Raw genomic sequence first — 15,113 nt, forward strand, 5'->3', positions numbered from 1 at the left:
AAAGAGGAAGTGATGGTCATCTCTACCGGCTCCATGAAGTGATGCATCGGCCGCTGAGCTCCGGGCGTGCCTAACTTGGAGCTAGGCGGCTACCTCCACTCCAGGTTAGGCCTCCCGGAGAGCGGCGGGAATGCTCCAAAGAGGCGGAAGGGGGGAGAGGAGGGGATTCCAAAGAAGCCGGATCAAAGGGAGCTGCAGTGGGGAGAGTTGGAGTAGCAGGTGGGGGTGGGGAGAGCCGTGGGGGGGGCGGCCCCATCGAAGTCTACGAGGTTAGAGAGCCTCGTGGGAATCTGAATGCAATCGAATGGAGGGTGCAATCATAACCTTCTGTGAGAAGCAGCAGCCAAGCAAGGAGACACTCAAAGGTATAGCCAAAGAGGTTCTTACTTAATTTCAAATTGCCCTTGGCTAATACCTCAAGTAGAAAGGATATAATTTCCTTAAACAATCAAAGAGAAATTGTTGCCAATCGCACTTAAGACTCCACAAACAAAGAAGCTTTGTTCAACTCCATGGTCCACACAACAACTATGTATTAGGCACCTTTCTTGGGGCTGACTTTGACCAAAGGGATTGGACCACAATTAAGTGGTTGTAGATTAAGATGTTCTCCAGGCTCAAAAGGATCAAGCCACCAAGAGTTTGGAGCTTCACCCCTTGAGGTTGACGCAATCTTCTAGACAGTTGCCTACCTTCATACAATTTGGGTTACCAAGGATTGCACTTGCCTCGAAAATATAACTCACTAGCACCAACACTAAGTGGTGTTACATGATCCCTTGGATTAAGATTCAAAATAACTCCTCTTTCAATCTTTCCAGCCAGCCTTAATGCCCCCATATCCACCTCAGCAAAAAGGAGCAAATTAATCATATCAACATCCTCTGCAGACTTTTATCATAGTAGGTGGAAATTTTTTTTCCCAGCTTAAGCATTGCAAGATTTCACAAGCCTTCTCACTTGTCTTCAAGGTAAGGGGGCCAATAAAGTGACGATCCCCCATATGCTTTCACAACTACCCCCATTCAATGCATGCATTGATTCAAGTTAGTGAACATGAAGCACCAAATGTAAAACATTTTTGATTTCAGATTGCTTGAATACACGTCCCTAACATGAAGCTAAGGCGCAAATCCATCCTAGTGGTCACTAAATTGGGACATAGAATTTTGATTCTTATACACATTATTAATAGAAGCAAAGCTAACTCCAATTTGTCCATACTATTGTGAACACGCAGTATCAAAGTATGCATACAAAATACTACCTTTGGCCCCTCATTGCAAGCTCACTTAGCTGTCACACTAACATGTCCCCTTTACCCTAGGGAATTAAAGAAACATCTGCAAAAAAAATCAAGTTTTTGTGATTGTAGTACTAGTAGGATATGCCCTTCTAAGGAGCTTTCATTTGCATCACAGTTGAATTCCATACTAGTACAATCTGCATAGTACATTCCGTACAGGTAGTACAAAAAAATGTATTCTCCTTTTCTCTCACAGTTGAATTCCGTACTCGTGCAATCTGTACAGTCCATTCCATACAGGTAGTACAGAAAATGAATTCTCCTTTTTTTCCATGTTTGGGTTAAAGATTTAAAAAATTTTGTCCCTTTCTTCTAGCAACCCATACATTGTATTGTGTCCGTTGTCAATTCCGCCCCAATTCTTCCAAAAACAGAACATTTCTCCCATTTTTTTAAAAAAACATAGTTTCACCAATTCCCCCAATTTCCTCCAATTTTATCCAAGTCCCTCCAATTTCCCCCAATTCTTCCAATGTCCCTCAATTTCTCCCAATTTCTTCCAATTCTCTCCTAATTTCTTTCGATTCTCTTCAATTTCTTCCATTTTTTCCAATTTCTCCCAATTTTCTAGAGTCACCCATACCTTCCCCCAATTCTTCCAATATCCCTCAATTTCTCCCACTTCTCCCAATTTCTTCCAATTCTCTCCTAATTTCTTCCAATTCTTTTTAATTCTCCCTAATTTCTTCTATTTTTTCCAATTTCTCCCGATTTTCTAGAGTCACCCATACCCAATTTCTCTCAATTCCCCTACTTTTCCCAAGTTTCTCCCATTTTCCCAAAGTCTCTTAATTTTGACCAATTCTTCCAATTTCTTTCAATTCCCTTAATCTCCCCTAATTTTTCCAAGTCCTTGCAATTCCCCCCAATTCTCACCAGTTTCTTCAATTTCTCTCTCAATTCCCCAAATTTCGTAATTTATTCAATTTTTCCTTTTTATGTTTTACATTTTTTAATCTTTGAAAAGAATAAAAAGTGAAAATACTTAAAGTACTTATCTCATTCAGGATGCGTACTGAGTGCACCGTACCTAAAGTATGCAATGATCTTGCCTTCTGTAAGAAAGGCCCTTCAAACAGTTCTATCTCCCTCCATGGAGAGAGACACCAGCTTCTCCTTCCCTCCCATCCCTTTGGACTTTTTCCTTTCCTCATATGTGGGGTTCTCCTCTCTTGTTTTGTTATGGCTAATGTGCCCTTTCAATGTATCCCTCCATCCCTTTGGACTTTTTCCTTTCCTCATATGAGGGGTTCTCCTCTCTTGTTTTGTTATGGCTAATGTGCCCTTTCAATGTATTAAAATTACACGAGAAACCAGCCATGGGGAGACACCCCTTCATCCCTTTGGATTTTTTCCTTTCTTCTTATGAGGGATTCTTCAAATTAGTTACAGATGATGTACCTTGTCAGTGCATCAAAATGAGGGGTTCTCCTCTCTTGTTTTGTTATGGCTAATGTGCCCTTTCAATATATAAAATCACATGAGAAACCAGCCATGGGGAGACACCCCTCCATCCCCTTTGGATTTTTTCCTTTCTTCTTATGAGGGATCCTTCAGAGCAGTTACAACTGATGTACCTTGTCAGTGCATCAAAATTACGTGAGCATGCACACATCTCCAGGCACACAGGCGTGCATGCATGCAAAGGCATGTGGGCGGGCCCGCACACACGCACACACTCTCTCTCCCCATCCATAAGTAGAAACAATTGTGCATTGTGTTGGGAAATCAGAGTTAAGTGTGGGAACAGTCTCTTAGCCTAGGAATCTTCCCTTGAGGTAAGCAGTGATGTCACACCTCATTTAATAAGGTCAAAGAAGAGATTGTACTTTCAGCCCATAAAAGTGGCACCAATGTACTCATAAATCAAATAATCAATCAAGCAGTGTACTTTGTGCCCAAGCTACTCTGTCTTATCTTGTACTCTCTCTCTTCCTTCTCTCTCTAGCCATGGCTCTCTTGCGCACACACCCGCCATAGCTTTTGAGCCAACATTGGTATCAAGGCCTTTATCCTTGCCCCGGCTCTGTTCACACTCAGCTGCAAGCTCACCATCAAACTACCATCGCCTCTATGAGTGCTTCCACAAATGCTCAATCGCCTATAGACGCCCACGACGTCCTGCAACGCAACTGACACTTCTATCCGCCATTATCAGCAAGAATCTCTCAAGCGACGCCACTGCCTGCCTCTTCTTCACAGCATGTGCCCTGCCCTGCCCTGCTGCACTGCACCTGCCACGTGAGCCTCTGCCTCTCAACGTTCTGGCTAAGCCAACATTGGTATCACCATTAGCACCGACTAGAAAGGTTTCATGGCATCCTCTAAGCCACATCAGCATTCGTATGCACCACTCACCAGATCTACAACTCAGCACCACAAACATCAACATCATCAGCCTGTTGACTGTACCTGCGACGACGAGAAATTAGGGTTTGCAGCATTTTGGGGCTTTCCTAATTTTTTTCCAAAATTGTCTAATTAGATGCTACAGCTGTCATAATATTTGGGGGTTTTCGAAAAATTACCCATTAACCCCTAATTGAGGGCCCTGCAAATACCTAATTTGGAGGTTTCCAAAATTAAAGCCAAAATTAGATAATTAAGGGTACTTGCATACTCTCACATTTGGGGCTTTCTGAGAAATTGAGGCATTGGCACTCAATTGAAGCCTCCACCGACACATTGAGAGTCCCTCGGGTGCTCTCCCCTAGCCCTCAAGCCTAAAATGACAAGCCAAGCGTACACTGCTTGGCATCGCTGACAGAGGATCTACATCGGCAAACATCATGCATAGGAAGTCCCTTCAACTTCCACATTTTTATGTTTTAGCTGTGTGTGTTTGAGTCAATAAGGGTCCTCTGCCCGGGTCGTCCCCCAAAATGTATATTTTTCCCTTTATTTTGTATGTTCCAAACTCTGAGATTTCGTAAATCCTAGCCAGGAGTAAGGGGGGGTGACAAAGATTAGTTGCTATACTCTGTCTAGGTTTACTCGGGATTCTATTACCACAACATGAGAGGTGTTGGTTGAGTGGTGAATCAGCTGAGGGGGGACTGGAAAGCAAAGAAGGTAATGAAACTTTTTTGCGCAGTCTCTTAGCCTAGGAATCTTCCCTTGAGGTAAGCACTGATGTCACACCTCATTTAATATGGTCAAAGAAGAAGTTGTACTTGCAACCCATAAAAGCGGCACCAATGTACTCACAAATCAATCAATCAATCAAGCAGTGTACTTTGTGCCCAAGCTACTGTGTCTTATCTTGTACTCTCTCTCTTCCTTCTCTCTCTAGCCATGGCTCTCTTGCGCACACACCGCCATAGCTCTTGAGCCAACACACTGAACTATGCTGATCATCACACCCATGTTTAGTGGCATTTAGCAAGACACCAACTTTTATATGCAGACGGACAAAATATAACCATGGAAATGCCAAAAAAATATGATTGTAGTAGGATATGCCATGTACACAAACATGGGCACACACAAATAAGCACAGATGCACATAGACGCAGCAAAACAAGTTGACTTAACTCTATAGGAAAACATGGAAAGGTGAAGCAAGCTGGGCATGGTTGCTTTATCAAATCCATACCTCCACAAACCCTGTTAGAGTTGCTTGAGGACGCAAAGTCACATCATATATATTTACAACTGAATACGTAGTTCTCTCAAAGAGTGTGACAAGCCGCTCCTGCCACCATGAGCCACAACCCAAAAAAAGAAAAGTATAAGTGATTAGCTCCAGCATCAAATGATCCCAATAAAATGAAGGGTTTTTGGCCAGTCCCTAATATGAAACCCAGTCCCACCTTCCACCTCCCCCCCCCCCCCCCCCCCCCCCCCCCCCCCGCGCTCCTGACCCACCCACTCACCCTCTCTTGAGAAAGATGGATCTCACCAATTTTCTAAAGAAATGAACCTTGTCTATTACAGTCAATCATTGAAACACACTCCAGAAACAGCCCAGATTACCTCATTGGGTGGAAGCGCACTTGGAGGTACAACTGAAGGAGTAACATCTTGCAAAGTTACTGTTGAATCACCAAGTGCACTAGCTGACACATACGAAGACATAGATAACTTTTTTAGTCTGGCACACAAGCTCCAAAGGATATTTTTTTGCAGTAATTTCACCTGATTGATTCCTGTCTAATATTTTGTAACTATCAAAATGCATATCCACCATGAAAGGGTTTAGGTGGAGAGGCTAGTTCAAGGGGTGCGTGCGTAAACGCACACACAAAGATGCATGCACATATACACAGACTTGAACCCCAACCTGATGGGTATCCAAAAGCTGAAAGTCCACAAAGGCCGCCCAATCCTGCAAAAACTCTGCGACTGACTGTTAAGATTCGCAGATCATCCAAGTTTCCCCCTTTGACCTCACCAATATCGTGGCTGTGATAAAATCCAACACCAAACAGTGATTTCATAGTCTACAAAGTCTTAAAAATAAGCACCTTTCCTTGAAGCCTTATACATTATGCAAATGATTCACGCTTCATTTAATACACATAACCATTCTGCACTTTATGTTCATCATGCTAAATTTCAAAAGCACGTTCAAGAACTAAAAAAGGTTCATAGAAGAAACTCTTTGCCTGAGCATGTGAACCTTTATTTGCAACCATCACTAAACCTAGTTTCTTTTTTTTGCCGAATTAGAAATCACAACTCACCTACCCGATCTTTACAAGGCACCACCTCAAGCGGTTAGCAGGGTTTGAACTCGAGACCTCGGCATGGAATTCAAACACTCTGACAACTGGGCTATGTGCTTGGTGATCATTTTTGTAGTTTTCCTATAGAACCCGTGGAGAGCCAATTTACCTAACAGATTGAAGGTCCACGGATTGGAAGACTGAAACAACTTCTTGAAAGGCCTATGCTTTGGAAATCACATCTTAACCCCGAAAAGGTGTCTTCCAATTCTTGTACTTCATGTCATGTAATTTTAACTCAAAGTCGCTAGCTTTTTAGAAGCCCTTCTTCTTAGCACTCCTTAAGATATAGACACAACCTCTAGAATTGATCACCTGCCTTCATTAGATTCCTGCTCCTAGTTCTAGAGATTTTTTGGCTTATAGAAACTATTAAGCACAAGCTGATGAATGTGGATAAGGTCATGTCTTTGCGTGAATTTTCACCAAACTACAGTTATGAAATTCTCTTTATACTTCCTAAGATATAGGCACAACCTCTATAGTCTAGGATTGTTAGCGAGTCTTCATGTTCCAGAGTTGTTTTGCTTGTGGAAACTATAAGGGCAAGTTGATGAATCTAGAGAAGCTCATGACTTCGTGTGAATTTTCAAGTTTTTGGAAACTATAGTTTTAAATTTTTCTTCAAGCTCTAACATAAATTACAAAGTTTTCCTTGCTTGTTGCTCAAGCTTCAGCCCTAAATTCAAGCTAGTTGAGAACCTTAGAACACGCCCCATGGACTCTTTACACTTTGCCTCGTAGGAAGTGGCCACACATCACGTGCATCTACTGTACTAGGGTGCCACGTGACCATGCTACATCAACCAATACACTCAAGACACCATTTTGATGGGCACTGTTCATGTTGTGAGCCCTTGTCCAGGGACATGTCACCAGGCACCGTCTAGGTCTAGGGTCAAGTCAACTATGTGCAAGTCCCGTGCGATCACATGTAGCCAACTTGCAAGTTGTAATGTTGTACATGCGTTCCGGACACTTACTAGACCCATGGTCGGGGGCGCTCCGAATACCAACCAAGTCATTTAGGAATTTGAGAGTCTTCCTATGCGAAAGCCATCCAACGCCACCACTAGCCTTGGATGGAAAAAAGGCATTCGCACAAGTAGACTCAAATTGCTAAATGAATGGCCATGGAAACTTTATGGGAACGTGGACAATGCTGTGGGCAGCCCCCTTGTGCACCCATTGGGTGCCCATTGACCAAAGCGAAAAAGGGTAGTGCCCATCTCGTAAAAGACACCCAAGCAAAAAGGGAAAAAATCAATTTATTAAATTATTTGTCCTCTTTTCTCGAGTCGGCCAGCGTTTAGATGCAGACTTGCTCATGAGGCCTGTACGTATACGTGCCTTTTAATCCTAAAATGAGATTGATCATGGTGATAGATAATGATTAAGCAACATAATTAAGGTGGATTAAACCACACTAAAAACTCCATGAGAGAGAGAGGGAGATTGCACACTCAACAATCAATTATATTGCATATCACAAATGAACCATACAATGATATAGGCCTTCTAGCCTTATCCCACTTTACACATCATCATCCATGTGGCAACTCCTTTTCCACTTTTTTGGTCAACACTCACACACCATTCAATATTACATGTGGCATTCTTATCTTGCCACAATATCTTGCACCTCTAGAGTGCTTTCACACACTCAACCAAATAACCCATTCATTTTACATTGCACATTTCAACACCCCTCCTCAATGTAAACTTGGGTGTGTGCATAAAATCTCTCCAATCAATTTGATCACTCACCTCTTATCCCCAACCAATTTGGCATTGCCAATCTCAACACTCCCATGCTGAGATTAAATGGACATTATTGTATCACTTTTGGTCTCATAGATGCCTTGGGTCTTTTGAAGACGTTAAATATAACTTTCTTTATTTCTTTCTTTCTCCTATTTGTTTTTCCATAATTAGCAATTAACGCTCACCTAACCACGATAAGAAGACTCCCACTACACCGTATGTAAAAGTGGTATCACATGTTGGCCTTTGAGGTTGTGCAAAAGTTTTTTGTGGTTGGGGTTGGCCACCTCAGAGGTCAAGTACGTGGCCAGATTCATGTGTTTGTAAGGACTTTTGTGCCGGATCATTGTAATATTGTCTAATTGCCCAATGAGCAACCCAGTGTGGACAAAGTTATTGGGGTTGGTAGGGTTGGTAGCCAACTCACCAACATTAGACATTGTAAATAGGAGTCTAGGCCTTAGCCATATTCATTCATCGATCAGGCAGTCATCATTGAGTCATCGAGAGCTCAGGAGCAGTGCTACTTGTGAGTGTCTCTATTCAGCATTGTGCATCCTTCATGTTAGTAATACATAGTAGATTAGGTCATCTCTCTCTACTGTGTACTGAGCATGAAGAAAAAGCATTTTCTCCATGGGTTTAAGTCTCTCTGTAGCCCGCAACAAGCACCCATGTTACATTGCTATTAGAGCATTAGGTTTTGACGGAAGAAAGGATGCAACGTTTTTTCTCTTATAAGGGCGTGGAGATCCATTGCAAAGAACCCCATCATCTTTAGCATTTTCACTCAATTTGGCGTTTTTTTTCCTCAAGGCTACGTTTTGCAAACTTGGTACCAAATGGCACTTGTGTGTGCAAGAGGCGCTCAATCAAAGGGCAAGAAAGAGGGCCAAATGCACCAAGTAGAGGGCGAACAAAGCAAGTAAGCAAGGCGGCCTGTTGGTGCTTCAAATGCAGACAGACAAGGGAGTCCAGTGGTGGGCACTCAACGGCCAGATCTTGGAGAGCATAAGGGAGGCCAGATCTGGGAAAGGATAGCCCTATTTTGGCTACAAGATCTGGGAAAGGATAGCCCTATTCTGGGAAAGCATTTTCTGCATGGGTTTAAGTCTCTCTGTAGTCCGCAACAAGCACCCATGTTACATTGCTATTAGAGCATTAGGTTTTGACGGAAGAAAGGATGCAACATTTTTTCTCTTATAAGGGTGTGGAGATCCATTGCAAAGAACCCCATCATCTTTAGCGTTTTCACTCAGGTTGGCGTTTTTTTTCATCAAGGCTATGTTTTGCAAATTTGGTACCAGATGGCACTTGTGTGTGCAAGAGGTGCTCAATCAAAGGGCAGAAAGAGGGCCAAATGCACCAAGTAGAGGGCGAACAAAGCAAGCAAGCAAGGCGGCCTGTTGGTGCTTCAAATGCAGATAGACATGGGTGGAAGAAGGCACATCAAGGGAGTCTAGTGGAGGGAAAACAAAGCAAGCAAGCAAGCCGGCCTGAGGCACATCAAGGGAGTCCAGTGGTGGGCACTCAAAGGCCAGATCTTGGAGAGCATAAGGGAGGCCAGATCTGGGAAAGGATAGCCCTATTTTGGCTACAAGACAGCACACAATAGACGGCCAGATTTAGCAAAAATGCAGCCCTTTTCAGGCTACCAGACAACACACACTTGGTGGCTATCCACACCAGCAAAATGCAACAGAAGGGTGCCTCCAAGGGGGTGCTATAGGCTGGCCAGTTTGTGGACGGAGGAGTCAAATAGAGTAGCGTTTTCTACCTATGTATATGCATCTACCCATTGGCCACCTCACAAGTCAAGTACGAGGCCAGATTCATGTGTTGGTAAGGGCTATTGTGCCATATCAATATAATATTATCCAAGCGCCCAATGAGCAACCCAGTTATTGGGTTATTGTGTGGACACATTTAGTAGGACATTATTATTAGGGTTAGAATAGTTGGTAGCCAACTCACCAACACTAGACAGTATAAATAGGAGTCTAGGCCTTAGCCATATTCATTCATTGATGAGTCCATCATCATTAAGTCATTGAAAGCTCAAGAGCAGTGCTACCATTGAGTCATTGAAAGCTCAAGAGCAGTGCTACCATCATCATTGAGTCCATCATCATTGAGTCATTGAAAGCTCAAGAGCAGTGCTACCATTGAGTATCTCTATTCAGCATTGTATATACTTCATGTTAGTAATACATGGTAGATTAGGTCATCTCTCTATTGTGTATTGAGCATGAAGAAGAAGCCGCTTGTGCATGGATCATAGTAGTTAGGAAATGTGTTTCCTACATGGAAGGAACGTGGAAACGTTTCCATGTAGAAAATGCCTTTTTTCCAAGTAAAATTTTTGACTTTTTTTATTGCCCCAAATCTCACGTCGACATCTATGCAACTCTTTTGATAAAGTTTCCCCTGTTTTCCGAGCTGCTTTCCCTCATTGTCAACATCAAATTCTACGCCGGCAGCATCTTCCCGTTCCCATTCCCGTCCCATGTCACTCTATAGTCACAGGGTTGCTCGTCGATGATTCTCGAGCAGCCAAAGCCAAGTATAAAGCCCAAGATGCTTCTAAAGCATCTGACAAGGACAACACCAAAGATAGATATGACTTCTCCTAAAGAGGTTAGTGACACACCTGAAGCAGTGGAATGGGTAAGTGATAGTGGTGCTTCTGCCCACATGACCAATCAGGCCCATACCTTGGAGGACTACCAGACTCTCTCTTCTTCGGTTAGTATCGGCGACAACTCTTCGCTACCTGTCACCGGTGTTGGTAATGTTTCTTTGGGTTCCTCTACCACCTTACATGATGTTCTTCATGCACCACGGATTTCCAAAAATCTATTTTCAGTACACAAAGCTTCTCAGAAGGGACTTGGTGTGTACTTTGATGATGAGGTCATCGAAGTAATCAACAGGAAGACTCTCTCGGTTGTTGCGAATGGAGTCCATGATGGGGGTCTCTGCAAGATCACCAATTTTTCTTCCCAGATCCCTCACACTGATTCCCATATTCATCAGCTTTTCTCCCCCTTGATGGCTTTGGTTTCTAAGGCAGATACTTCTTAGTGGTTTTCTCGCTTCGGTCATGTACCCATCACTGCCTTACAGAAGTTCCATTCTAAGCAAGTTGTCAGCGGACTACCTCAGCTCAGGTCTCTCTCACACATCTACGCATCCTACATGATGGGCAAGCATCATCAAGATGCATTTCTAGAGGAGGCCACTCATCGAGAAACCCGAAGACTGGATCTTATACATGCAAATCTTGCAAGACCTATGGAGGTTAAGTCTCTTGGAGGGGCTCGATATTTTCTTCTTCTTGTGGATGATTTCACTCGCAAAGTCTGGGTATGTTTTCTGGCTTGCAAGTCAGATGCTTTTGCCAGTTTCAGGACTTGGATCGCGATGGTGGAAAACCAGTACAGGGGTAGAGTTTCATTCCTCCGGACTGATAATGGTGGTGAGTTTGTACCATTTGATGACTTCCTTGCTTCGAGGGCATTCACTAACAGACTACAATTCCTTACACTCCTCAGCAGAATGGAGTTGTGGAACGAAAGAACCAGACCGTCAAACAGATGGCTCGTGCTTTGTTGCATCATGCAGGTCTCCCTCCTACTTTCTGGGGTGAAGCTGTGGCTACCTCAGTTTATCTCATTAACCACTCTCTCACAAAAGCGGTTGAGGGGATGACTCCGAAGGAGGCTTTTACAGGACACAAGCCTTCTGTTTCTCATCTACGTGTTTTCAGTTGTGTTTACAGGACACAAGCCTTCTGTTTCTCATCTACGTGTTTTCGGTTGTGTTGCTTATGTGCATGTCCCAGATAAGAAAAGGATCACTCTCACACCGAGGTCAAAGAGGATGATCTTCAAAGGCTACAGTCTGAGATCCAAAGAGTACCGCTTTTGGGATCCGGAGGTTGATGACATTATCATTTCCCATGATGCTTGGTTTGATGAGAGCTTGTTTGGCATTGATTCCTCTCCACCTGAAGCATCTTCCGACTTTCTGGATGATCCGTTCCCGGCAGATGCTAGTGATCTTGTACCTCTTCCACATCGAGCTCCTCCTCCTCCTCCCCCTGCTGTAACCCCGGTGCCAGCTGCTACTTTACAGCCACCCGTTCATGTTGCACCAGCTTCTGCAACTCCCAGTCCCTCTTCGAGCCCTGCTTTGACTCTGGGAGTACCCTCACCAGTGCTTACTTCATCACCACTTCCAACAGCATCGGATGAGTCCTCTACTGCAACTGGATCTTCTTCTTCACGTTTTGAGAGGAAGGTTGGCCTACCTCAGTTGGTTCAGCAACTCTTTAGAGATTCTGGTCTCACTGATGCACAGCTCCATAACTAGATCTCTACCACGGTCCACCACCCCTGGACCTCGCCATTCATCTCGGGCTTCCACATCTCATCATAGTGAATTATGCTCTCATGAGTTCTCTCCAAGAGATCATGAGCCTGAGAGTCCCGAGGAGGCTCTTTCACAGCCGCAGTGGTGGCAAGCCATGGAAGCAGAGATAGCCTCTATTGAGAGGAATATTCTGATGGAGATATTTGTGTCATTGTTCTGTATGTTGATGACCTCATCCTTTCTGGCTCAAATACTAGGTTGGTCACATAGGTTCAGTCCAAGCTTTCAGAGACATTTGAGATGACTAATCTTGGCCTTCTACATTATTTTCTTGGGCTAGAGGTTTGGCAAAAAGATGACTGTATCTTCATTTCTCAGCAAAGTATGTGAAGAGGCTACTCTTACTTTATGGGTTGTTAGATCGTTCACCTCTCTCGTCCCATGGATCCCAATGCCAAGTTATCCAAGGAGGATGATACACCCTTGGCGGATGATCCCAATGCCAAGGAGGATGATACACCCTTGGCGGATTCCACAGAGTACCGACAGATTGTTGGCTCATTGCTTTACCTTGCCAACACCCGTCCAGACATCTCCTATGCTATGAGTGTCCTTAGCCAGTTCTCATCAGTCACTCGAAGGTCTCATTGGCAAGAAGCTTTGAGAGTTCTTCATTATCTTCAAGGTACTTCAGATTATGGCATCACCTGCTCCAGTGGTGCTGATTTGGTTGGCTTCACATATTCTAATTGGGCAACCTGTATTGATACTTGGAGGTCTACATATGGATATTGCTTCATGCTTGGTTCTGGATTGGTTTCTTGGAAGTCACAAAAGCAAAGGACTATTTCTGCTTCTTCCACCGAGGCTGAGTATAAATCCTACCTTCTTTCCTCCACTCAGGCACTTTGTTCTGGAGCATTTGTGCTATGCAAATTCTCAGAGTGCTATTGCTCTAGCTCAGAATACTGTGATACGGGGACGATTCAAGCATATTGAAGTGCATTATCATTTTGTACGCAACTGGATCGAGTTGGGACTTCTTTGACTGGCCTATTGTTCTACCAAGGACAATGTGGCTATTCTCTTCACCAAACCACTTCCGAGAGCTACTTTGGGTGTTACTTTAGCGTGTTGGTATTGGACCGTCCCTCTGGAGGTGTTGGATTATATCATCTCGAGAGGGTCTACATCACCTTTTCATGCTTGTACTAGTCATTTTATGAGACCCTACATTGGCATATTTTAGCAGATATTATTCAGCATAGGGATTTTTTTAGCATTTTTGGTATGTTGTGGGCCTACTACAACTGGCCAACCAGCACTCTAGGGGAGTATATAAGGGCTGAACCCCCTTTCCCCCATTTCATCTCATTCTTTTGCATCTTGTTGAGGTCATTAGTAGTTGTTTCTGCTTCTTACCATTGTACAGCACCTACGGGCTTCCCTCGTGCTCAATTTTCAACAATAAACATTAGTTTCCAGCATTTACAATCTTATTGGTCTTGTACCTGGGCCTACAAAAAAGGAGAGTGATGAAGATGAGGAGGAAGATGTGGATGTCTCAATTTTACAGGTAGTAAAAGTGTATCCAAGAAACAGAAGGTTACAAAAGGTAACAGAAGGTTACAAAAGGTAGCTTGCACCATGGGCACAAAGGACTCCCATCCCCATTTGGCAAGGCCTTGCAAAAAGGGAGTATCAAAGCCAGTCTACAGATGCAGGCAAAGCAAGAAGCCACACAAGAGCTGACAAAGCTCTTCATACAATGTGCTTTGTCTTTCAATATCGTGCGCACCGCACGATGGAAAAAGTCCATGAGGGCAATCAGCCACATAGGATGTGAGTGGGAGGGGCCCTCGTATGCGGCCTTGCGCACACAGGAGCTCAAAAGGGAGAGACAAGCTGTGGAGATGGAGGTAGAGCCTCTCAAGCAAACTTGAAAAAAATATGGATACACTCCTCTATGCGATGGATGGTCAAATGTCATAAAGAGGAATGTTTATAACACCCTCGTCTCATCATGCAAGGACACAATGTTCTAGCGTGCCATAGATGCATCCATAGCAGGCACAGTTGTGATAGGTGAGTACATTTGGTGACACATCCGAGAGGCTGTCATGGAGATTGGGCCTCAGAATTTAGTAAAGGTGATCATTGATAATGGTTCAAATTGCGTCTCCATGATGGGAAGGATGCTTGAGGAGGAGTTTCCTACCATTCTGTACTGCTCATAGCTTGGATCTCCTCATCGACGATGTGGCAAAGATAGGTTGGGTGTCATGCATCTTCGAGACCTCCCGCATGATGGTAAAGTTTGTGACAAAGAGGTCGAAGGTGCTTGCTATGTATCAGGCACACAGCAACTTAGAGCTTCTCAAACCTTCTACCACTAGATTTGCATACACATTCATTATGGTTGAGAGGATCGTGAGAGTCCACCATGGACTCCTACGCACAATGGTTTCCAGGGAGTGGACGGCTTGGGATGATCGTGACAATCCCAAGGCCATTGCGTTTGTACCCGTTGTCATGAGGGACACTTGGTGGCAGGAGGCTGAAGCTCTCATAAAGGCCCTTCAGCCTATTTATAGTGTTCTTCGCATCACGGACATGGAGGGTAGCACGCTTGGACTCTTGTACCAGTTGAAGCTTTGAACCGCTGCACTGTCTTATCAGCAGAGAGGTATGCTGCATTATGCATGCACTCTTAGTCTCTCTTTGATTCTTCAATCTTGTATAATATCAGGTTTATGACATTATACATTTCATGGCTGTTTTTTTAGGGTTAAGGACATCCAAGCCGTGTGGAGCACACAATGGGATTGGTTTCATAGACCAATCCATGGAGTTGCTCACATATTGCATCCTCTTTAGAGAAATGAGGAGCAATACAATAATGAGAAGCTTGAGGATGGATGGCAGCAGTACATCCAGAGATA

The 15,113-nt window shown here is 43.8% G+C and overlaps 1 protein-coding gene across 2 annotated transcripts in view; it reads right to left on the reverse strand.

Annotated features, from left to right (window-relative positions):
• The window catches only part of DEG8 (Trypsin family protein with PDZ domain-containing protein), a 75,962-nt gene that overhangs the window by 54,404 nt on the left and 6,445 nt on the right, over positions 1–15,113 (reverse strand). For both annotated transcript variants that reach the window (XM_086823228.1, XM_086823226.1), the window contains exons 2-4: positions 5,589–5,710; positions 5,282–5,364; positions 4,902–5,000 (exon numbers count right to left, since the gene is read on the reverse strand). In XM_086823228.1, the coding sequence (XP_086679354.1) occupies positions 4,902–5,000; positions 5,282–5,364; positions 5,589–5,710 (304 nt within the window). The remainder of the gene's footprint in view (positions 1–4,901; positions 5,001–5,281; positions 5,365–5,588; positions 5,711–15,113) is intronic.

The sequence above is a fragment of the Cibotium barometz genome, chromosome 29 (genome assembly GCF_041138505.1).
Source record: "Cibotium barometz isolate CiBa-2024 chromosome 29, ASM4113850v1, whole genome shotgun sequence".
NCBI classification, from domain to species: Eukaryota; Viridiplantae; Streptophyta; class Polypodiopsida; order Cyatheales; family Cibotiaceae; genus Cibotium; species Cibotium barometz.